Source organism: Ornithorhynchus anatinus, chromosome 7 (assembly GCF_004115215.2).
Source record: "Ornithorhynchus anatinus isolate Pmale09 chromosome 7, mOrnAna1.pri.v4, whole genome shotgun sequence".
Lineage (NCBI taxonomy): Eukaryota > Metazoa > Chordata > Mammalia > Monotremata > Ornithorhynchidae > Ornithorhynchus > Ornithorhynchus anatinus.
This window is the reverse complement of record NC_041734.1, coordinates 58932624-58956669: the sequence shown is the minus strand read 5'-3', so window position 1 is coordinate 58956669 and position 24046 is coordinate 58932624. Positions and strand designations below refer to the sequence as shown.

The window sequence follows — 24046 nt, the reverse complement described above, 5'->3', positions numbered from 1 at the left end:
ACCTTCCTTCCGTCAGGGAGCCGAGGAGAGGACGGAGCGGCTGTCATGCGGCTTGAGCATCGAGGTTTGCCCGGCACTTGCAGCTCTTCAGTGGCAAAGTGAGATGTAAATGCAAAAGGCTGATCTCACCGCCCCGGGCTCACGCTTCCCGTGTGAACGGCTCAGTGCCACACTGGCTCTGGGGGGCAGCTGGCTCTCCCTGGCGGCGGTCGGGCCGGGGTGCCAGGCGGGTGGCTGCCAGCAGCCTGCTCGGTCCACGGGGTCGGGGGTGCGGGAGGACGGTGGGAAAAACGACTGGGCTCATTCAGAAGCTGAGGCAGAGCTGCCTGCAGCTCCCGCGGGGCTCCCTGAGGAGAGAAATACTACGTCGGCTTCGCGGCCCCCGGCTGGCTCACTCATGGAATTTTTTTTATAAGTCGTCACAGGCTACAAGGTGTCTTTATTTTAAGAAAAACCCCAAACCACACACTGTCACCTCCCTGCTCAACAGCAAGAGAGTCCCAGCCCGTGAACGCCAACTTGCGGAAGCCAAGGGGCTCAGAGTGGCATCCCGGCTGGCTTCAGTGACAGCAGCTGACTGCGGGGCCTCGCTGGGGTTCTGCCCCTTCCTGATCCCTCAGAGATCCCAGGGCCACCTCTGCCAGAATCCCGGCAGAAAAAATGAGAGCCTACTTCTCCGTCGGCCAAAAGCCCCATCTAATTACGTCATCGCTTTCCCTGCAGAACCACGGAATGTCCCGACCATCTGGATTAAGATGCTGACCTACATTCCGGGGAGCTTCTTCAACCAGGTTACTGATAACACCTTTAGTTTGATGAAAAAATGATAATACTTCAGCTCTGACAAACCCATCTGCTTCTCCCCCTCCGCATGCCCGCCCGCCCGCCCCCTCCCTCCTAGCACTTCCCAGCACAGAGACGTGACTGGTTCGCTTCGTTCCTCACCTCTGGTTCTCAGGTCCCTACCTCCTGAAAAAGCCGTTGAGATTTAAACAAGAAATAACTAGCCCCTCGCACTTTTTCCTTTTTCTAAAATGCAAAAAACATTCGTTCTGAATCGGTTCTGAGAGCCCGTCGCCCACATTTTTCTTTTGAGGGGTGAATGGGAAAATCCATTTGAAACTGTGGGGGAGCTAGTCAGTTGGCACTGACAGCTAGGGCTTGCGGGTTCCTCCGTGACACGAGGGGAAGGCTGAGGCCTTGTAGTGGAGGAACCCCAGACTGACTTCTCCCCCAAGTGCAGGGACAAACTTCCTCCCCGGGCAGCCCCTTTCATCTGAACGACAGAATACAGGACACCAGTCTCATTAGCACCAAAGGAGGGGTTTTAAAGCAGAAAAGAGGGCCGGGTTTCTCCTTTGAAATCATAAAATGTAAATGTAAATGAAAATGGGTTTCCAAATCATTCTCTCCCCAGCCCCACCACCCGCCTCCGTTCTTCCGCTCGCGGGCAGGAAAGCGCCAGAAAGCCAGGCGGTGTTAGATGGGAAACATAATTCAGCCGCCGCCTTCCCGGGTGGGTCCCGGCAGCGGCCTGGTTGGGCTTGCCCCGACAGGTGGGGGATTGGGAATTATGCCCTCAGGGAGAAGGGGTACTGCGGGTGCCACCAGTCAAAGAGCCGCACGCTGTGCACAGGGTCTAAGACAACTTGCACACCCTGCTCACTGCCCAGCTTCCGGCCATTCTGGATGGGAGAATCCTGGAACACCAGTCTCACACGGTGGTGCCTCATGTCGGTGCTCACATTTATGGTAAACTGGGAGAAGAAAAAGAAACAGAAAAAGAAGCTCTGTGAGGCAGTATCCAAAGAGAACACGGGCGCTCAGGGCCGAAGTTAAGAAAAAAAATTGCAGTCGGGCTAGACAAGCACGTCTCTGTGCCTCGGTTATCTCATCTGTGAAATGGGGATTACGGCTGAGGCCCGTGTGGGACGTGGACTCTGTCCAACCTGATTAGCTTGTATCTACCCCAGCGCTTAGTATTCATTCCTTCATTAGTATTTATTGAGCGCTTACTATGTGCAGAGCACTGTACAGTGCCTGGCACGGAGTAAGCGCTTAACAAATACCATAAAAAAAATAAAATCCACCCCGGGTTCATTATTACAGAAAGCAGCAAGCACCCTGTATGATTACCAAAGCCAAACCAGCTGTCTTGAAGACCCGGAATCAGTCCGTACACTCAATCTGGAGGCGTCGAGCACAGACAGACGTCCCCCAAAGTAAACCCAGGGATCCCCACCAAAAATCCTCATAACCTCGGACGGCTCTCCGCTTTGGAAAGCAACCGGGTACCACGGGCATGGAAATAACGGCTTAAAATCGGGAGGTGTTAGGCTAAGGCCAAAACATTTGGGCTCGGGTTCAAGCGTTTGGGATGCACTTGCTCCCTTCCTTGCAAAGTGCCATTTTACAATCCCTGGGGGCCCTGGGGGCCTTGGCCAGAGGTTCACCTTAAACTTGAAAAGCAGTCATTAGTCAGAGACACCTGGAGCTTTCAATAAACATTAAAAGCCAATTCAAAGCCCAACCCTCAGTGAGTGAAGGGGCGGTCCCAACTCTCCAAAAAGGGAAAGAGGCAACTGCTTGAAGCAAAGTACTTGGGGCCCTGGCATGCACCGAGAACCCAGCTTATGGTACTCAGAGGCGGCTTTTCCTCTCTAATCATCTCCTTCTGGCTGGTTAAGGTTAGATGCATTCTTTCAAGACCCAATCAAAGGAGAATCCATAACCGATCTGGGAACGGAACTTTGGAGTTCTTGGCCCCGAGCCGATTCCAGCCCCTTACCCGACCTCCACCTCTCCATCACCCCACCTGGCTCATTCAGGGAGGGGAATTTCTGAGGGGGGAAACAAAGCTGGCTGGGGCGACTCATTCACCCACAGGTTGCATGCAAGTTGCCCTCTACCTTGACTTACCAAGGTGAAGATCATGCCCATGACAATTGGGATGAAGATGAAGTTGAGGGTGGTGACCTGCAGCAGGCAGCAGTCCTGGTCTGGGTTGGTGTGGACATCCTCATACTGAATAGGGGGTTGTAACCCTCCCACACACTTATTCTTTAATCTGGGAGACTGAACAGACCACAGAGTTAGCCAAGTTTGGCGAGGAACACAAGTGGCTCAGAAATGCCGGTCGTGATTGCGGCAACTCAGCTGAAACTGGCGCTTCCCAGTCTTCGTTTTCTCCTCCCCTGTGCATGGCGCGAACCATTACACCCCCCACGGAGGACCAAATGGTACAAAGAACAGCCAGTCAATGATTAAGCCCACGAAAGAACAGGAGGCGCGAGAGGAGAGAGATTCAGGGTGTCATATGTTGCAAGTTTGGACCCACACTAGAACATCAGGCAATTGTTGACGATGAAGGTAATTCCCGATCATCCCGGACTAATCTCTGTTTTCCCTCTCTTCTGTGTCACCTCTGCACTTGAGTCCCTTCCTCTGAAGCACTTAGGGATTCACCCCCTTGTCCACAGCAAAGCACTTGTGGATAGATCCTCATACTCAGTTGCCTCCCCTACTTGTAGTTTATTTTCATGTCTGTCTCCCCCTGCTACACTGTAGGATTTTAGAGGACAGGGTTCATGTCTACTTACTCTATTGCACCTCCCCAGCGCTCAGTATAGTAGTCTGCCCACAATAAGTGCTTAATCAATACTCCCGATGATTGAAATCCACCTATCAATCGTATTTACCGAGCGCTTACTGTGGACACGGCACTGTACTAAGTGCTTTGGAAGTACAATATGACACATTCCCTGTCCACAACGAGCTTACGGTCTAGAGGGATAATCTAAAAAGTTCATTTTAATGGGTGCTCACGTCCCCCAAAGCCCTGACTGGGTAAGGAACCTGCATGGTCCTGGACCAAGGTTTCTGAGATCCTCCCAGAACCAGGGCAGACTGGTAATGAGCCTGGGCTGAACTGGGTTCATTCCCACTGACGGTAGCCATCCGGGGGCTACTACGCGTTGCAGTCCCAGTTGCCCGGGAGACAACTGGGTGTTCAGCGCTCAGAAGTGCTTGGCACATAATAAGCGCTTAACAAATACTCTTATTATTATTATGACAGTGAGGCCGGGATCATTTTAAGTTTGGCCAGTCTCACTTTCAGCCCAGCCAGTAGCTCTGCCAAGTCACTGCCCACCATGGGCCCCCCCCAACAGGAGAGACGGAGGGAGATCAGACTGGCTCCAAAATTCTTATCAGGAAATCTGACTAGAGGTGAGAGCCGCGGCGAAGAAGGAGAGGGAGAGCTGAGGAGTTGAAATTCCTTCTGTCCACTGCACTAGACTGTAAGCTCGTTATAGGCAGGGAACATATCTGCTAATTCTGTCGAACTCTCCCAAACGGTTAATACAGCGTTCTGCACCTGGTAAGCCCCCAGTAAATACCACTGATTGATCGACTGATTGATTGCGCTCATCTCTGAATAATTCCTTTCTTGCTTAGCACCCCTTAGGAGGCCACTGCGGCCAAAGGAATTAAGAGGAGCTTCCGGGAACCACGACCACCGGATGTGACCAACCTATCCTGGACCGGCTCGCCAGGCAAATCCCAATAACCTAGTGGACCGGCCCGGAGAGAGTGCCGGAAGGGCATGTGAACCCGGCCCAAGCCCTTCCAAATTTGGCTCTGTGCCTGCCAGTCCGACCCGGTCCCAGTGGCCTAGGTCCTACCGAAACTCTTACTGGAGCTGGTACCGAGAAGTAACATGGACTGGTTTCAATTCCATCATCCTTTCCTTCCTCTGGAGGGGTTAATCATCAATAAAATAATCCAACGGTTGGCAAAAGGAGGGAGAAAAGGAAGAAGGGCCCTAGACAAGCCAGAGTTTCTCCCTGTATACTGAGAAGTGGCAATATGAACTGGATCTCGGAGAAGCCACTGGGCCTGGGTTGAGAAGCGAGCTACTCTGTGGCCAGTCCTCCGCTTTTCCGCCCTCAACCTACCAACTGCAAATCCACAAAGCAGCATCTCGACGGGGTTGAGCCGGGAAGGCGAAGATGCTTCCACCAAAGATGAGATTATCCTTAGAGGGGAAGGACACACTACTGCCTATCCAAGTAAGGCCAAAGGAGGAAGAAGGGGAGGGAGTTGGGAAGGAGGCTGCAAACGCAACTATACAGGCCGAATTTTAAGAATTACAATGGAGGAAGCTTCCTGCTCAGTCTACCAAGCTTCAGCTCCAGGAGCTTGAACAGAGGAGAGAAATCCCGGTGGCAAGGCGACCCGGAGCAGACAGAGGCCCCACCTCGTGAAGTTCCCAGAAAAAGAATCTTAGCAGAGGGGATAGACAGGTAGGCGGGAACCAGAGCTGCCTGCAGAAGGAAGAAGGAAGGCGGCTGAGATGTGCAAGGTCTTCCCTCCCCCACAGCCGTTGTTTCGCTGATAGACAATGAGTCACACGGTGAGTCCTGAGCGGCAGGGACTGGGAAACAGTCCTTGCCTCCTTAAAGAGTTCGGAGGGTGTAACCAACGGAGGCCGATGGATTTAGGTGACTTGGGTCAAGTCAACAGGAGAACTCCCTTGCGGCCGGTGGTAAAACCCCGAGCGAGGTCCTAGGTCGAGGTGGTTCCCCAAAACAATCAGTCAGTCAATCAACCGCATTTACTGAGCGCTTACCGGGTGCCAAGCACTTGGGAGAGTACAATAGAGCACTGTGACAGACACATTCGCTGCCCACAACAAGCTTCCACTCTAGAAGAGACAGACTTTAATATGTAGGGACTCACGGAGCAGGAGACGGTTCTGCGGTCAACTTGGATTTATTTAGCTGGGAGACCGCCACCCGTGCTCGTTTCATTCCCCGCTCCCGCCGGCCCCGTTCCCTTCCCTCCAGATCCAGGCCCGGGCTTCGGGGATGTTTCTCACCTGCTTTTTGAACTTGAAGTTGAACTCCCACATTGGTTCCTGTCTGTTCCCAGCGATCTTCCTGCACCAGAAGAGCAGACACTGTGGGAAGAAGACAGCGACACGGTAACCTACCGAAAAGCGAAGCAGGTAGGAGAGAGTCATCGGCCTCCCTCTCGCCGCCGTCCCAGGCTGGGAACGACCTCAGGGGCCGCCGGCTGTCGCCCCGGTGCCCAAACCGGGGGTCGGCCCTTCCGCTCAAGACCCCAAACTCGGGTTCTAAGAGAGCCCCTCTCGATCCGGGGGCTGCCAGGCGGAGGGGAAAAGATCAGCATAACATCGCCTAACTGCCAAACATAGCCGGGTGTCGCTCCGGTCGTCCCCGGCTGCCCACTCCCTTCAACACAGAGACGTAGCCTGGTGAGAGTGCCGCGTTGGCTCTGATCGGGCAGGCCGCACCCCCGTATTAGAGGCCCGGGGGCAGTCATCCGCCGCCAGCAGCTGCCGGGCACGGTGCCGGCAAGGCTGTCGGCCGGGCGAAGCGAGGCCCACCCCCTCCGGGGGAGATGAACTGCTCGGGGTGCCCTGGGAACCCCGAAAGAGAGGGACGGCCAGGACTCCGGATTAACTGGGGGAGGGTCTCGGGGCAGCCGGGCCACAAGCTAGGGTTAAGCACAAGAAGCGAAGTACCTCCCAAGGGGGCAGGGGCTGGGTTGTCCGCCGTGCCGGCCGTCCTGCCCTTCAGACATGCCCTTTACGTCCTGCAGTTCCATCAAAATTAATGCACTTGGCTTTAAGGGGCAAACACCTCCTCTGACATCACAACGGCTCCAGGATCACACAAAAGCTATGCTACTGAAAGAGAGAGAGGGGGGAATCAAATAGAAGAAGCAGGAGTGCAGAAACAAAGGGAACGCTCCCCTCCTGGCACGCCGGCTGCTCCCCGAATGCCACACGGCGGCGTGTAACCCGACTGGCGAGGCCGTGCTTGGCACCGTTGCCACTCCAGTCCCCCGCGGAGCCTCTTCCACCCAAAGCAGAGCGGGGGCATCGGGCAGCCTGGAGGAGTTCAGGCCCCTGCCAGGATTCCCACACTGCTTTTTATATTTCATTTCCTTGGATGTCTAAAGCCCATCAAGAGCTGGGCATGAAGACGTCGCAGTAGCAGCTGCGTTCTGCCCTGGAACCGGAGAGATGTGGCTAGAGGAGTTCCCCGGGTGCTGCTCTCCGCCTTGCAGGCGGCACCGGGTGGGGCACCTGACGTCAAAGGGACGCTCCTAGTCCTCCTGCTTTGATCCGAGAGTGGGGGTCTTCCAAAGGGGGCCGGACAAATGTCCGTTCCTGCCAGAAGCAAAGCGGCCGCTGGGAGCAGATTCTCCGCTACTCCTACTCTAAAGAGCGACTGCTACGGTAGGTTCCTCCGATTCCCGCCTTCTCTGGTCCTGCCCCTCGATTTCTGACCACTCTAGAGAGGAGGGAGGATGGGGGAGGAGAGATGACTTCCCAGAACTCCGGGTCCACTTATGCGAAGGAACTAAAACCTTAAACTAACCACCTTTTTGAGGTACTACCGGAAACGAAAAAAACCATGAACCCGGCACAGTAAAGCTGAGGAATCTATTGAAACAACTAGGAGGTCGCACGGTCCAGGACATTGGCCACCACTTAGGCTGAGGAAAGAAAGTCAGGGTGTTTCATTCACTCAAGAGTATTTATTGAGGGCTTACTACGTGAGAGCACTGCACCGAGCGCTTGGAATGTACAATTCGGCAACAGATAGAGACCATCCCTGCCCAATAACAGGGTGTCTGTCCGCCATCACCCTGTCCCCTCCCTCAAGCTCCCCACAGGTGAAGGTACGGCTGGCGGTCCCTCTCCTTTCCGGTGGGAAGCCACGATCCCAGAGGGGCTTTGGAAGAACATCCCCGTAACTTGCCCCAACTCGGATACCTGCCAGTGACTCGGGGGGGTAGGGGGGGTCTGGCCAGGCCAACCTACTCTGAATCCACGGCCCAGACTGGGAAGGAGCTTTGGATCCACCAGAGTTGTTGCAGGTTATTCTTAGCCAATGCCTCCTGACCAGTTGCCTAACGGAAACCTCCAGGAGTGCCCTGAAAATCTGCCACGGCACCTCCGTCACCTTGCCCGGCACATGCCAATCGACCCCTTATGCCCATGACTTCCAAAAATTAGACTACTATCTCACTTCTGCAGTCTGCAAACCCCCTTGTCCTGGGCCGCTGGCCCTCAAACTGCTCATCCTGGCTTCGGTGTGGCCCCCTCCCCAACCCCCCAAAGAAACACCTGCAAAACATTATCCTGCACTGCCCGGCCCAAGAACGAGGCGGCAACTCAACTCCCCGCCAGACTCGAACCTAAACTTTCTCCGGCCCTTCCCGATCCCACCCAGTAGCAGGGGACCCGGGGGATTTCGATTTTGGATAAGGACGGCGTTAAAAAGGAGCTGGAGAAGAGGTGCACAGAGCTGTAGGGAGAGCCTTGTAACAGCTCAATTTTTGCAGGGCCTCCCCGCCTCCAGATATCCCACTATTCAACATCCGGCCAGGTCTGATGGTTTTCACATGGGGTGTGTTCTCCCAGAGACTACCGGCAGCCCCAAGCCCCACCGGCCACATCCTCTTACTTACTTTGGAATTCTTTAAAATGCTGGGAGTGATCTCTGGAATGGCCGGATTCTTGGAGATTCGAGCAGCAAACGGCTCATACATGTGGTACAGAGACCGGATCACACAAGCCCGGAGACAGCGTAGTTTCTCCATAGACTCCGGCCGCAAACGGAGGGGCAGATAGGCATCCAGCGTGTAGTGCCTGAAACAGGACACGTTACCATACCGACACGCTAGCGGCCACATTCCAGACCTCGCCGCCAGATGAGCAGCGAGCAGATGGGTTGATTGACCGGGCTACCCCGGGGCGTCGTGCTCAGCTAACCCACGCCGCTCGACCCTGACGGACGGCCTTTCTCGCTCACAGTTCCTCAGCTTCTCAGCCGCCCCCCAAAATTCAGCCGGGGCCTATCCCTCCCTGCCTGCTCTGCAGCACCACAAAATATGTATCCTCAAATTTCCCCATATCAAATTTCCCGGCCACCCGCGGAAACAGGAAGTCTCCAAGCGGCGGGAGGGAACCGGCGACAGATGGCACAGGGCGGGGAAAGGGACAGGATCATTCTGCAGTGACATTCTGAATGGACTCTGGCCCCTTTCTTCGGACGAACTTAAACCCTTTGCTGAAACAGAGTGAACAATGGGGAAGGGCAGAAACTCGGGGAGCGACCACCCGCCCGGTATTTAGTGTGGCCTCTAGCAGATTCTCCACTCGTGACTCCCCGCCTCCTCCTCGACTCCACTGTCTACTTCCGGCTGACGTAAATCCTGGCAGTCGGCAACCGAACCCAGGACCCTTACAGACCGCCACCCGGCCCTCCATTGCTCAGCAGCTCATCAACACTTCAGAAGCAACAATCGAAGCGGAAAGACGACGGTCTGACGAGTGATATCAAAAAAAGCAGGTTTTACCCTTCCCTCAGGATGAGAGAAATGGCACCGCTAGCTCCACCCGCACAGTTGGAAGTGTGGGAAAGAAGGTGGGGATGCCTCTAACCCCTAAAAGGTCTGTCTGGGGAAAGTCGCTGCTGCTTCTATCGGCTGGAGCCAGCCCTGGGGAAGTGACGCCCACCGCAAGCCGGGTATTTCAAACAGAGATCGCGGAGGCGCTCGAGACCGATCTGGGAAGTCCAGGAACCCACTCCGAGCCACTCCAGTCCTGAAGGAGGCTACACACCCGCTCCGCACCCTAAGATCACTGGGGTCTCACCTTCGGTAAAGTCTGGTCCAAAAGGCGGCAGTGCAAGTGACGGTCCAGGCGTTCTTACAAATCAGGGAAAATTTCACTATGTCCTCAGGACGAATGTAGGCGGCCAGCAACAGCCAAATATCCATGGGATATTCTTCTCCAACGGCCCCCTCGGGGGTTTCTAAAATGGAATGAGCACAAGTCAGAGGTAGAACCGGTGCACGTGTCCTGCTGCTTCATCACTCTCTGAGGAACTCAACGTCATTCAACACCCTTCCTACAGGTGGGCAAAACGGAGGTCCGGTTCTGATATCAGACGCTTAGAACGTGCCTTCTGATATCAGATGCTTAGAACGTGCCCACAGACTTCAACCAAGAAAGCCTCTTAGGGCTTAGGGGAGAGGAGAAGGGTGTCCCCCGCCCCACACAGCTTGGGACCTTAAACACTATCAATTCCTTAGAAATGCCACGAGCCAACTTATCCGTTAGAATTCATGAAGCTTCAGTGAGCTCTGGGCCCAGAGGTTCTCCCCAGCCCTCTCACCCCGGGGCACTTAAACCAGCTTCAAAACCCTGGGCTCCCACGAACCTCCATCTCTCAGCCACGTCTCGCTTCCTAGGGGCCGAGCTGGGCTTTCCCCAAGTCCCGTAGCTCTGGTTCCCTGAAAAGCCCAATCTGGGTCTTTTTCCCGGGGTTCCCTCCTCCTAGCAGGCAGATATCACTTGCAAAGGTCCAAGGTGGGAACAAGCCCGGAGAAAAAGTTCCCTTCCCCCCGCCCACAACTCCCAACCAACTGCACCTTTGTGCCTCTTGCTTTTCTTCTTTCTGGAGAGCGTTCGTTCATTGGGGCCTTCCTCCTGGGCATCCAGCTCATCGCCGCTGCCACATGGCTCTCCGGCCCCACAGAGAGCTTCTTCCGCCGGGACCCGGGAGGCTTCCAAGCCACACAGAGACTTCACTGGGAGAGAATGGGATAAGAGGGGGAGAGAGGAAAGGAGAACAGGATGATGCAACTCTGGCCAGCGGTGGAAAAAGACCCATTATTGGGTCCAATTCCTTCAGGAGAATTCCTGAGCCGGGGATGGGTGAGGAAGGGGGGACAGTCTGCTAGGTTAAGACCCACAATTCTGCTGTCAGCATCTCGTCTCCATTTGGACCAGAGGCTCCAAAAAACCGGAGAAGAAGCCAACTGACCAAGCATCAATAAGGACCGGTTTCCTGAACGGCCACAATTCCAGAAGCATCCCTATGGAAAGGAGAAGGCTTTCTCCTCAGAAGCCTGAACTCCTCCCCATCTCTGTTCACCACGAAAGACCGAAGGGGGATTTCCTACATCAGCCCCGGGGTCTGGGGAGGAGTCTCCTTTTAATTAAAAACTGCCCGAAGAAAGAACCAAAGACCTTTAAGGCAAAATAGCCGGAGCAACGGGGAAGGAAGAGACCTGTGGTGGACGAGGGGGGGGTCTTTCCCAGGTGAAAGTAGTGGGAAAGGAGCAGTAGAAGACACGCGAACCAAGGGAACGAGAGAGAAGACCAGGAAGGAAGCCAATAGAAGGAGTGGTCAGATCTGGAAGGGGGAAGATGTCGCTGAGCATTCTCTACCCTGGTTGGTAAAACTTGCCAGAGGCAACTGATGAGAAGGCAAACAACATTAGGGGAGGGAATCTGAAAGCTCCAGAGAGAAAAATAACATCGGAGCCACTCTGGAGCGGAGGCCCCACCCACCAACAGTGATGCTCTTCTGCTTAAACCCCGGGCAATAATAATAATAATGGTATTTGTTAAGCACTTACTCTGTGCCAAGCACTGTCCTAAGCACTGGGGTAGATTCAAGGTAATCAGGTCCTCCCATATGGGGCTCACAGTCTTAATCCCCATTTTATAGATGAGGAAACAGAGGCCCAGAGAAGTTAAGTGACTTGCCTAAGGTCACACAGCAGACAAGTGGCGGAGCCGGGATTAGAACCCAAGACCTTCTGACTCCCAGGCCTGTGCCCTAGCCACTCCGCCATGCCGCTTCTCCCAAGCGTGGGGTCGACACAAGATGAGGAAATCAGACAGGGTCCCTGTCCTCCGTGGGGCTCAGTCTAAGAGGGGAGGAGAACCGGTATCTTATCCCCATTTAACAAGATGAGGCACAGAGAGGTGAGGTGACACCCCCCCAAGTTCACAAAGCAAGGGGCAGGGCCGGGATTTGAACCCAGCGGTCCTAACTGCTAATCCTGTGCTCTATCCGTTAGACCACTCTGCCTCCCCAGTTCAGGACAGACGACGGCGATCCAAAAGAGCGAGCCCCCGGGAGAGGATCCTCGGCCACCGAGAGACCTACCTTCCTGCTGAACTGCGTTGGCGACTGCTTTTTTGACGCGTCCGGACTTCACGACGGCCGGATCTGAGTTAGCGTAATCTGCCACAGTCACTGAAAGTGAAGGAAGCGCCTCAGCGGGAGGCATACCTGCTACCCTCTCCCTGGTCCCCACCAGCCTTCCAAAGACCCCTCAGGGCCACCCGGGGCAGATCGGAGCAGGTTAACCAATCCCACCCTTGCCCTGCTCAAAGTTCAAGTGAGGGTCACCCCCTTCCCTCCGTTCCCCAAGCTTCTCTCCTCCCATCTACCGCACTGAGCGTTGCTCTCCTTCCATTCTTCCCCATTAAGAGGGCCACTTCAGGCCTCCTCACCCCTCCACTCAATTCCGACCCCCCAAACGCCCACCCTCTTCTGCCACTTTCCCCACAGTCCACTCCCACCGCCCCCATCACTCCTTCCCACATTCCTTTTCATTAATACCCGCTTCCTGCTCTCGCCCTTCTCCCTGTCAGCCGTCCCCAAGGCAAGGCGAACCTCAATAATGATAATAATTCTGGTATTTGTTAGTAATAATGATGATGGTGGTATTTGTTAAGTGCTTACTAAGTGTTCTAAGCGCTGGGGAGATAATAATGTTGGTATTTGTTAATAATGTTGGTATCTGTTAAGCGCTTACTATGTGCCGAGCACTGTTCTAAGCGCTGGGGTAGATACAGGGGAATCAGGTTGTCCCACGTGGGGCTCACAGTGTTAATCCCCATTTTACAGATGAGGTAACTGAGGCACAGAGAAGTGAAGTGACTCGCCCAAGGTCACACAGCAGACAAGTGGCAGAGCTGGGATTCAAACTCATGACCTCTGACTCCAAAGCCCATGCTCTTTCCAATGAGCCACGCTGCTTCTCTTCTCTTGTATCTCTATAGATACAAGGTGATCAGGTCGTCCCACGTGGGGCTCACAGTTTTAATCCCCATTTTACAGATGAGGTCACTGAGGCACAGAGAAATCAAGTGAGTTGGCCAAAGTCACCCAGCTGGCAAGCGGCGGAGTCGGGATTGGAACCCATGACCTCTGACTCCCAAGCCGGGGCTCTTTCCACCGAGCCACGGTATGGTGCCAGGCACTGTACTGAACGCCGGAATGGATACGAGCAACTCGGGTTGGATACGGAACCTGTCCCTGATGGGGCTCGCGGTCTCAAACCCCTTTTTCCAGGCGAGGTGACCGAGGCCCAGAGAGTGAAAAGGTTTGCCCCAGGTCACAGAGCGGGCAAGGGGCGGGGCCGGGAATCGAACCCAGCTGTCCCAACCCTGTGCTCTATCCATTAGACCCCTCCGTGTGGCTCGGTGGAAAGAGCCCGGGCTTGGGAGTCAGAAGTCATGGGTTCCAATCCTGGCTCTGCCCCTTGGCAGCTGTGTGACTCTGGGCCAGTCACTTCACTTCTCTGTGCCTCAGTGACCTCATCTGTCACATGGGGATTCACTGTGAGCGTCACATGGGACCACCTGATGACCCTGTGTCTACCCCAGCGCTTAGAACAGTGCTCTGCACAGAGTAAGCGCTTAACAAATACCCACATTATTATCCCCGCCCCCCAAGAGGTCGAGGTCAGGCTGCAAGCGGCGGAGGGGGATTAGAACCCACGACCTTCCGAGTCTCAGCTCCCTGCACCAAGCTGATGCCGGCGGTACTTGCTGAGCGCTTGTGAGCCTCACGTGGGACAAGCTGATGACCCTGCATCTCCCCCAGCGCTTAGAGCAGTGCTCTGCACATAGTAAGTGCTTAACAAATCCCAATATTATGATGATGATTATTATTATTAAGCTCCATGGCCCCGGCCACAGATGGAGTCCGTCTGCACCGCTCCCTGCACCAAGCTGATGCCGGCGGTACTTGCTGAGCGCCGGTGAGCCTCAAGTGGGACAACCTGATGACCCTGCGTCTCCCCCAGCGCTTAGAACAGTGCTCTGCACATAGTAAGCGCTTAACAAATACCAACGTTATTATTATTAAGCTCCGTGCCCCCGGCCACCGATGGAGTTCGCCCGCAGCAGCTCCCTGCACCAGGCCGATGCCGGCGGTACTTGCTGAGCCCCACGGGGGGCCACCCGATGACCCTGCGTCTCCCCCAGCGCTTACAACAGTGCTCTGCACATAGTAAGCGCTTAACCAATCCCACCATTATTATTATCGCGGTCCCTGCAGCCGGCCACAGATGGAGCCCGCCCGCAGCAGGTCCCGGCACCAGGCCGATGCCGGCGGCACTTGCCGAGCGCTTAGCGGGTGGCTTGGGCGCTCGGGCGAGCCCCGTGGAGTGGGGAAAGCCTCTCTCCCTCCCTCCCCGCACCTCGGCCGGAGCAGGCGTCGTGGGCCCGGAACTTGAGACGCTTCCCTCTCTTGGGCATGGCGGGGGCGGGCTGGGGGCGGCCTGGCGGGCCGAGGCCCCGGGCCATGTCTCGGGGCGGGGAGGCGCGGAGGCCCGGGCAGCCCACCCACACCCACACGGCCCCGCCCCGCCCGGACTCGGACACCCTCTCTTCTCCCCCCCACCCCTCCCCAGCTCTCGCGAGACTTCGCCCGGCAGCCCCTCACGGCCCGTCGGGCGGGCGCTGTGACGTCATCACCCGGCGCCGGAAGTGCTCGCCCACACCCGCCTCGGGGGGCGGGGAGGGAATAATAATAATAATGTTGGTAGTGGTTAAGCGCTTACTGTGTGCCGAGCACCGTTCATTCATTCAGTAGTATTTATTGAGCGCTTACTATGTGCCGAGCACCGTTCATTCATTCATTCAGTAGTATTTATTGAGCGCTTACTATGTGCCGAGCACTGTTCATTCATTCATTCAGTAGTATTTATTGAGCGCTTACTATGTGCCGAGCACTGTTCATTCATTCAGTCAGTATTTATTGAGCGCTTACTATGTGCCGAGCACTGTTCATTCATTCAGTAGTATTTATTGAGCGCTTACTATGTGCCGAGCACTGTTCATTCATTCATTCAGTAGTATTTATTGAGCGCTTACTATGTGCCGAGCACTGTTCATTCATTCATTCAGTAGTATTTATTGAGCGCTTACTATGTGCCGAGCACTGTTCATTCATTCAGTCAGTATTTATTGAGCGCTTACTATGTGCCGAGCACCGTTCATTCATTCAATAGTATTTATTGAGCGCTTACTATGTGCCGAACACTGTTCATTCACTCAATAGTATTTATTGAGCGCTTACTATGTGCAGAGCACTGTACTAAGCGCTTGGAATGAACAAGTCGGCAACAGATAGAGACAGTCCCTGCCCTTTGACGGGCTTACGGTCTAATCGAGGGAGACAGACAGACGAGAACAATGGCAATAAATAGAGACAAGGGGAAGAACATCTCGTAAAAGCAATGGCAACTAAATAGAATCGAGGCGATGTACATTTCATTAACAAAATTAATAAGGTGATGAAAATATATACGGTTGAGCAGACGAGTACAGTGCTGAGGGGATGGGAAGGGAGAGGGGGAGGAGCAGAGGGAGATGGGGGGGAAAAGAGGGTTAAGCAGCGGAGAGGTGAAGGGGGTAGATACAGGGTCATCAGGTGGTCCCACGTGAGGCTCACAGTTAATCCCCATTTTACAGAGGAGGGAACTGAGGCCCAGAGAAGTGAAGTGACTCGCCCACGGTCACCCAGCTGACAAGTGGCAGAGCTGGGATTCGAACTCATGACCTCTGACTCCCAAGTCCGGGCTCTTTCCGGCCCAGCTACCTCCCTCCTTCACCATAATAATTACGTCAGTAGTCGTTCATTCATTCAATAGTATTTATTGAGCGCTTCCTATGTGCAGAGCACTGGACTAAGCGCTTGGAATGGACAAATCGGTAACAGATAGAGACCGTCCCGGCCCAATGACGGGCTGACAGTCTAATCGGGGGAGACGGGCAGACAAGAACAATGGCAATAAATAGAATCGAGGGGATGAACATCTCATTAAAACAATAGCAAATAAATAGAGGCAAGGGGAAGAACATCTCACTGAAACAATGGCAAATAAATAGAATTAAGGGGATGAACATCTCATTAAAACAATGGCAAATAAATAGAATCAGGGTGATGTACATCTCATTAAACAAAATAAATGGGGTGATGAAGATATATACAGTTGAGTGGATGAGTACAGTGCTGAGGGGAGGGGATGGGAGAGGGGGAGGAGCAGAGGGAAAGGGGGGAGAAGAGGGATTAGCTGAGGGGAGGTGAAGGGGGGATAGAGGGAGCAGAGGGAAAAAAGGGGGGAGCTCAGTCTGGGAAGGCCTCTTGGAGGAGAGGAGCTTTACCTGACTAGGTGCCAAGCACTGTTCTAAGCGCTGGGGGAGATGCAGCGTGGCTCAGTGGAAAGAGCCCGGGCTTTGGACTCGGAGGTCGTGAGTTCGAATCCCAGCTCTGCCACTTGTCAGCTGTGTGACTGGGGGCAAGTCACTTCACTTCTCTGGGCCTCAGTTACCTCATCTGTAAAATGGGGATTAAGACTGTGAGCCTCCTGTGGGACAACCTGATTCCCCTGTGTCCACCCCAGCGCTTAGAACAGTGCTCGGCACATAGTAAGCGCTTAACAAATACCAACATTATTGTCAGGTCGCCCCACCTGGAGCTCACCGTCTCCATCCCCGTTTTACAGATGAGGGAACTGAGACCCAGAGAAGTGCGGTGACTTAGAATAATAATGTTGGTATTTGTTCAGTCCTGACTAGATGCCAAGCACTGTTTTAAGTGCTGGGGGAGATGCAGGATCATCAGGTCGCCCCGCCTGGAGCTCACCTTCTCCATCCCTATTTTACAGATGAGGGAACTGAGGCCCAGTGAAGCGACATAATAATAATGGAGCACTGTACTCAGAGCTCAGAATGGACAATCCCTGCCCCGCAGTGGGCTCACGGTCTAAAAGAGGGAGAAAGCAAAACAAGCAGTCCGGCATCAATAACATCAAGATAAATGGAATCATAGATATATACACATTAATAAAATAAATAGAGTAATAAATGATACGTACAAATATCCACAAGTGCTGAGGGGAGGGGAAGGGAGGTAGAGCAGAGGGAGGGAGTCGGGGCGATGGGGAAGGGAGGTGGGGTGGAGGGAAAGGGAGGGCTCAGTCTGGGAAGGCCTCCTGGAGGAGGTGAGCTCTCAGTAGGGCTTTGAAGAGGGGAAGAGAGTGGGGACAGTTGGGCGGAGGGGAGGGCGCCCTCCGTCCTCCGCTGCAGTGACCAAGCCTCATTCCTTCCATCTGTCGATTTGACTGAGCGCCAACTGTGTGCGGAGCACTGTACTAAGCGCTTGGGAGAGGACAATATGACAATAAACAGACCCATTCTCTGCCCACAACGAGTTTCATTCATTCAATCGTATTTATTGAGCCCTATGTATAGAGAACTGTACTAAGCGCTTGGGAGAGTACAATTCAGCAACAAATAGAGACAATCCCTGCCCACAGTGTACAGGGGGAGACAGGCATTATGATGATGATGATGATGATGATTGATGATGATGATGATGATGATGATGATGATGACGTGCCATCGAGTTGTTTCCGATTCACAGCGACTCCATGAATACTTTCTCCAGAAGGTCCTGTCCTCTGCCTTAACCCGCAACCTTTCTAAGGGTTCATAAACAGTGACATTGCCTGCCCACAAGGAGCTTACAGCCTAGAGGGGAATAAAAAAATCCAGTCTGCCTCTTCTTCATTTTCCTTGGACTTTTCCTAGCATTATCAGATTTAGATTATGTGTCTAAAATATGCTAATCTAAATCGAGTCATTTGGCCTTCCGAAGGTCACTTGGCTTAATGTGCTCTAAAATCCACCTGTTTGTTTCTCGCGCATTCCATGGTAGTCGCGACGGCCTTCTCCAGCACCACATTTCAAAAGAATCGATGTTCTTTCTATTCTGTTTTTTCACCCATCCAGCTTTCAGATCCACACACTGTCACCAGAAACACCACAGAATCGACGATTTGTATTCTTGTGGCAGTTGTTACATCAGCCCATTTCGTGACCTTTTCTGGGCTCTTCATAGCAAGTCTTACCAATGTTAATCGGCGTATTTCTTGACTAGAGAAGCAGCGTGGCTCGGTGGAGAGACCCCGGGCTTGGGAGTCAGAGGTCACGGATTCAAATCCCGGATCCGCCGCTTGCTAACTGTGTGACTTTGGACAAATCACTTTACTTCTCTGTGCCTCCGTTACCTCATCTGTAAAATGGGGATTAAAAACTGACAACCTGTTCACCTTGTATCCCCCCAGCACTTAGAACGGTGCTTTGCACATAGTAAGCACTTAAATACCACCATTATTATTATGACTAGTTCCTTTATTATTGATTAGCAACCTCAGGAGAGAAAAACTGTCAGCTGTTTCAATCTTCTCTCCAACCACTACAGTTGGGTTAAAACTTCCATTGTCATGATCTTGGTTTTCTTGACATTCAAATACAGGCCCGTCTTTTTGCTCTGTTTCTTAACTTTTAAGAGTAAGCCCTTCAATTCTTCTTCACTTTCTGCTAGTAGGGTTGTATCGTTAGCATAAAGGAGATAGACATTAATAGAAATAAATAAATTACGGATATGTACATAAGTGCGGTGGGACTGAAAGGCGGGGGTTGAATGAAAGGAGCATGTCAGGGTGACGCAGAAGGGAGTGGGAGAAGGGGAAAGGAGAGCTCAGTCAGGGAAGGCTGCCTGGAGGAGATGTGCCTTCACCAAGGCTTTCATTCAGTCATTCATTCAATCGTATTTTTTAATTCCCCTCTAGACTGTAAGCTCGCTGTGGGCAGGCAATGTCACTGTTTATTGTTGTACTTTCCCGAGCGCTTAGTACAATGCTCTGCACACAGTAAGCACTCAATAAATATAATTGAATGAATTTTTTATTATTATTATTACTAATAATAATAACGGTATTTGCTAAGCACTTACTATGTGCCAAGCACTGTTCTAAGCGCTGGGGTAGATACAAGGTAATGAGGTTGTTCCACATGGGGCTCCCAGTCCTCATCCCCATTTTACAGATTGAGGCCCGGAGAAGTGAAGTGACTCGCCCAAAGTCACACAGCTGATAAGGGGCGGAGCCGGGATTAGAACCCACGACCTCTGCCTCCCAAGCCCGGGCTTTTTCCCCTAAACGACGCTCCGCTTGGGAGAGTGCACTAGCACAATAAACAGACACATTCCCTGCCCACGACTAGCTTACGGTCTTGAAGGGAGGGCGAGGCCTCCCTCCGCCGTGGCCAATCCTTCCCCACCTCTCGCACCTCGTCTTCTTCTTCGGCCCCTCATCCCCAACTCTGGGGGTCCCTCAGAGCTCTGTTTCCGGCCCCTTCTCCGTTGCCTTTACTCACACTTCCTCTGGAACCCCTCTCCTCCCCTGGCTTCACCTACTACTTCTCGATGGTCGACTCCCGCGTCCGCTCCCTGGGCCGGACCTCTCTCCCGCTCTGCAATCTTCCATTTCCTCCCGTCGCCCGGACCCCATTTGCCGCAAATGACCCGCTGGCACATCAACTCATTATGTCATTCATTCTTTCAATCGTATCTATTGAGCGCTTACTATGTGAAGAGCACTGTACTAAGCACTTGGAATGGACAAGTGGGCAGCAGATAGAGACCATCCCTGCCCAGTGACGGGCTCACAGTCTAATCAGGGGAGACAGAAGGCAGAGCAAGTCAGAACGAAACCAAAACAAGACAACATCATCACAATAAATAGAATCGGGGGGTGTACACCTCATTAACAAAATAAATAAGGTAATAAGCAATATATACAAATGAGCACAGCGCTGAGGGAAAGGGGGAAGGGGGAGGAGCAGAGGGTGGAGGGGGAGCAGAGGGAAAAGAGAGGGGCTCAGTCTGGGAAGGCCTCTTGGAGGTGGTGAGCCCTCAGTAGGGCTTTGAAGAGGGGAAGAGAGTTTCCAGAACTGAAGTCTTCCTCTTCCCTCTCCAGCCCTCTCCTCCACTTCACTTTCCTATCCCAGTTTTTTAGTCGTTGCTTTATGAATCATATTTGTTAAGAGCTTAACATAAGAAGCAACGTGGTGTAGAGCACAGGCCCAGGAGTCAGAACGTGGTGGGTTCCAATCCCAGATCCTCCACTTGTCTGCTGTGTGACCTTGGGTAAATCACTTCCCTTCTCTGTGCTTCGGGTACCTTATCTGTAAAATGGGGATTGAGACTGAGCCCCACGAGGGACAGGGACTGTATCCAACCTGGTTTGCTTTTAATAATGTTGGGATTTGTTAAGCGCTTAGTACGTGTGGAGCACCGTTCTAAGCGCTGGGGGAGATACGGGATAATCAGGTTGTCCCACGTGAGGCGCACAGTCTTCATCCCCATTTTACAGATGAGGGACCTGAGGCACGGAGAAGTCAAGTGACTTGCCCAAAGTCACACAGCCGACAAGTGGCAGAGACGGGACTCGAACCCATGCCCTCTGACTCCCAAGCCCGGGCTCTTTCTACTGAGCCACGCTGCTTCTCTCTTTTATCCACCCCAGCGTTGAGGATAGCGCCTGGCACATAGTAAGCGCTTAACAAATACCATTATTATTATTATTATTATGTGCCAGGCACTGTACTAAGCAGAGAGGTAGATAAGAGACGGTCCATATCCCTATGTGGGGCTCACCGTCTGAATCCCCACTGTACCGATGAAGTAACTGAGGCACAGAGAAGTTAAACGACTTGCCCAGGATCCCACAGCGGACAAGTGGCAGAGGCGGGATTCGAACCCTGATCCGTGCTCCTTCCGTTAGGCCACCCCTGCTTCTCGGTTGACATGAGCATCCTTTTTTGAACCTGTAACCTCGATATTATTCTTGACTCCTCCCTCTCTTTCAAGTCCTGGAGACGACCTATTGCCAACCCCCGTCGGTGTTTGGTCCATAACACTCCCAAGATCCGCCCCTTCCTCACCATCCAAACAGTTACCGATCTCGTCCAGGCTCTCATCTTGTCGCAGTTTGACTATTCATTCGATCGTATTTATTGAACGCTTACTGTGTGCGAAGCACTCTACTAAGCGCTTAATAATGATGGCTTTTAAGCGTTTACTATGTGCCAAGCACTATTCTAAGCGCTGGGGTAGATACAAGGTAATCGGGCCGTCCCTCGTGGGGCTCACAGTCTTAACCCCCACTTTACAGATGAGGGAACTGTGGCACAGAGAAGTTAAGGAAGGGAAGTGGCTTGCCCGAGGTCACAGAGCAGACGAGCGGCGGAGGCGAAATTAGAACCCACATCCCCGTCTCCCAAGCCGGGGCTCTTGCCACTAAGCCACGCTGCTTCTCTTGTTGCATCAGGCTGCACCCTGGCCTCCGGCCAGCCGGTCTCCCCCATCTCCAGGCCATATATCAGTCTGCTGCCCGGATCATTTTTCTGAAATGTGTCTCTGCGCCCATCTCAGCGTGGCTCAGTGGAACGAGCCCGGGCTTGGGAGTCAGAGGTCACGGGTTCGAATCCCGGCCCTGCCACTTGGCAGTTGTGTGACTGTGGGCAAGTCACTTCACTTCTCTGGGCCTCGGTTCCCTCATGTGGAAAATGGGAGTGAAGACTGTGAGCCGCCCGTGGGACCACCTGATGACCCTGGATCTCCCCCAGCGCTTAGAACAGTGCTCTGCACATAGTAAACGCTTAAATACCAACACTGTTATTATTCGGGAACCATATCTCTTCACATCAAGCAGAAACTCCTGACCTCGGGTTCCTCCTTTTTAACCTATCAACTTCCTTCGACCGCACTCCATCTTGCACTCTTCATCCCTCTCAAATTAACCTAGTCACTGTGCCTCTCCGACCACCGAGCCCCCGCTTTACCCCCTTCCCCCTGCCTGGAACTCCCACCCACTTCAAATCTGACGGGCCATAGCTCTCCCCATCCTCAAAGCCCTTCCGAAATAATAATAATAATAATTTTGGTATTTGTTAAGCGCTCACTAGGTGCAGAGCACTGTTCTAAGCGCTGGGGGAGATACAGGGTCATCAGGTTGTCCCCCGTGAGGCTCACAGTCTTAATCCCCATTTTACAGATGAAGTAACTGAGGCCCAGAGAAGTGAAGCGACTTGCCCACAGTCACACAGCTGACAAGTGGCAGAGCTGGGATTCGAACCCGTGACCTCTGACTCCCAAGCCCGGGCTCTTTCCACTGAGCCACGCTGCTTCTCTCTTCCAAGAGCCTTCTCCCAGTCGCTCTCCAATCTCCCCAGGGTTAAATTCTCCAGCTGTTTCTTCAGCACTCCTCCCCTCTGAATTATTACACTCACCACCGCCTCATCTGTAAAATGGGGATGAAGACTGTGAGCCTCACGTGGGACCACCTGATGACCCTGGATCTCCCCCAGCGCTTAGAACGGTGCTCTGCACGTAGTAAGCGCTTAACAAATACCAACATTATTCTTATTAAAAGGGAATGTAGCTATGAGTTAGCGCTTAAACAAATGTAAGATGCGTTCTGACAGGTGGCAGAGTTGGAATTTGAACCCAAGATCTCTGACTCCCAAGCCCGTGCTCTTTGCACTGAGCCACGCTGCTTCTCTACAGATGAGGTAACAGAGGCACAGATAAGTTAAGTGACTGGCCCAAGGTCACACAGCTGCCAGGAGGAGGAGCTGGGAGCGGGGATTAGAACCCATGACCTCTGACTCCCAAGCCAGTGCTCTTTCCACTAAACCACGCTGCCTCTCTTGATAATGATAATAAGGGTATTTGTTAAACACTTATTACGTGCCAAGCACTGTTCTAAGCAATGGGGTAGCTACAAGGTCATCAGGTTGTCCCACGTGGGGCTCACAGTCTTCATCCCCATTTTACAGATGAGGTAACTGAGGCACGGAGCAGTGAAGTGACTTGCCCAAAGTGACAGGTGGCGGAGCCCGGGATTAGAACCCACGGCCTCCGACTCCCAACCCCGGGCTCTTTCCACTAAGCCACACCGCTTCTCTGCTGCTGTTCGGGATCAATCCACCTGCAGCGGAAAAGTGAAAATCGGCGCCGCTCTGAACACAGTAGATCAACAGCAATTAGAAACCCTCAGATTCTCTGCTCCTGCTCTGCCTTTTAATAAATGCTGTCGGTATTTAAGGGCTTAGTATGGGCAGAGCACTGTTCTAAGCGCTGGGGGAGATTTACAGGATAAGCAGGTTGTCCCACGTGAGGCTCACAGTCTTTGCCCCCATTTTCCAGATGAGGGAACTGAGGCCCAGAGAAGTGAAGCGACTTGCCCACAGTCACACAGCTGACAAGTGGCGGAGCCGGGATTCGAACCCATGACCTCTGACTCCCGAACCCGGGCTCTTTCCACTGGGCCACGCTGCTTTTCCTCACCTTCTCCTACCGCTGCTGTTCCCCTCCGTGCTGGGCTCCTTTCAGCTATGCCATTCTGAAAGTAGCTATTTTGCCAGTTCCCCGAGCCTTCTTTGAAGAGTGCGTAATGAGTCTACCTTAGTCGATCCATCGATTGTATTTCTTGAACACTTAGAGGCAGCTTGGCTCCGTGGAAAGAGCCCGGGCTTGGGAGTCAGAGATCATGGGTTCGAATCCCGACTCTGCCACTTGTCAGCTGTGGGACCGTGGGCAAGTCACTTCTCTGTGCCTCAGTTCCCTCAACTGGAAAATGGGGATTAACTGTGAGCCTCACGTGGGACAACCTGATGACCCTGTATCTACCCCAGCGCTTGGAACAGTGCTCCGCACATAGTAAGCGCTTAACAAATATCGACATTATGTGTGACTGTGGGCGGGTCACTTAACTTCTCTGTGCCTCAGTTACCTCATCTGGAAAACGGGGATTAAGACTGTGAGCCTCATGTGGGACAACCTGATTACCCTGTATATCCCAGCGCTTAGAACAGTGCTCTGCACATAGTAAGCGCTTAATAAATAGCAACATTATTATTATTATTAACATTGTTATTAGAGTGGGCAGAGCAGTTTATCAAGCGCTTGGGCGAGTACAATATAACGGAGTTAGTAGAAACGTGTTTCCTACCCACACCGAGCTTACAGTTTCAAGGGGGTCGCGTTAGCCTCATCTCAAAAGC

General features: G+C 53.1%; 1 protein-coding gene across 1 annotated transcript; it reads right to left on the bottom strand.

Annotated features, from left to right (window-relative positions):
* Positions 1–1303: 1303 nt before the first annotated feature.
* Positions 1304–14487, bottom strand: TMEM183A (transmembrane protein 183A). The gene is made up of 8 exons (XM_001521466.4): positions 14329–14487; positions 12003–12092; positions 10474–10632; positions 9695–9854; positions 8506–8686; positions 5879–5959; positions 2920–3075; positions 1304–1757 (listed from the first exon to the last, which is right to left on the bottom strand). Exons 1-8 carry the CDS (start codon positions 14432–14434, stop codon positions 1572–1574), a joined length of 1119 nt encoding a protein of 372 aa, XP_001521516.3. The 5' UTR covers positions 14435–14487; the 3' UTR covers positions 1304–1571.
* Positions 14488–24046: the final 9559 nt, after the last annotated feature.

Excerpts from the sequence above, each read along its gene's own strand:
- TMEM183A (XM_001521466.4), bottom strand. The coding sequence starts at position 14,434 with ATGGCCCGGGGCCTCGGCCCGCCAGGCCGCCCCCAGCCCGCCCCCGCC. Across the intron at positions 12,093-14,328 it reads CGACGCCTGCTCCGGCCGAG|TGACTGTGGCAGATTACGCT; the intron begins GTGCGGGGAGGG and ends CTTCACTTTCAG. Across the intron at positions 5,960-8,505 it reads GCATTTTAAAGAATTCCAAA|TGTCTGCTCTTCTGGTGCAG; the intron begins GTAAGTAAGAGG and ends TTCTTCCCACAG.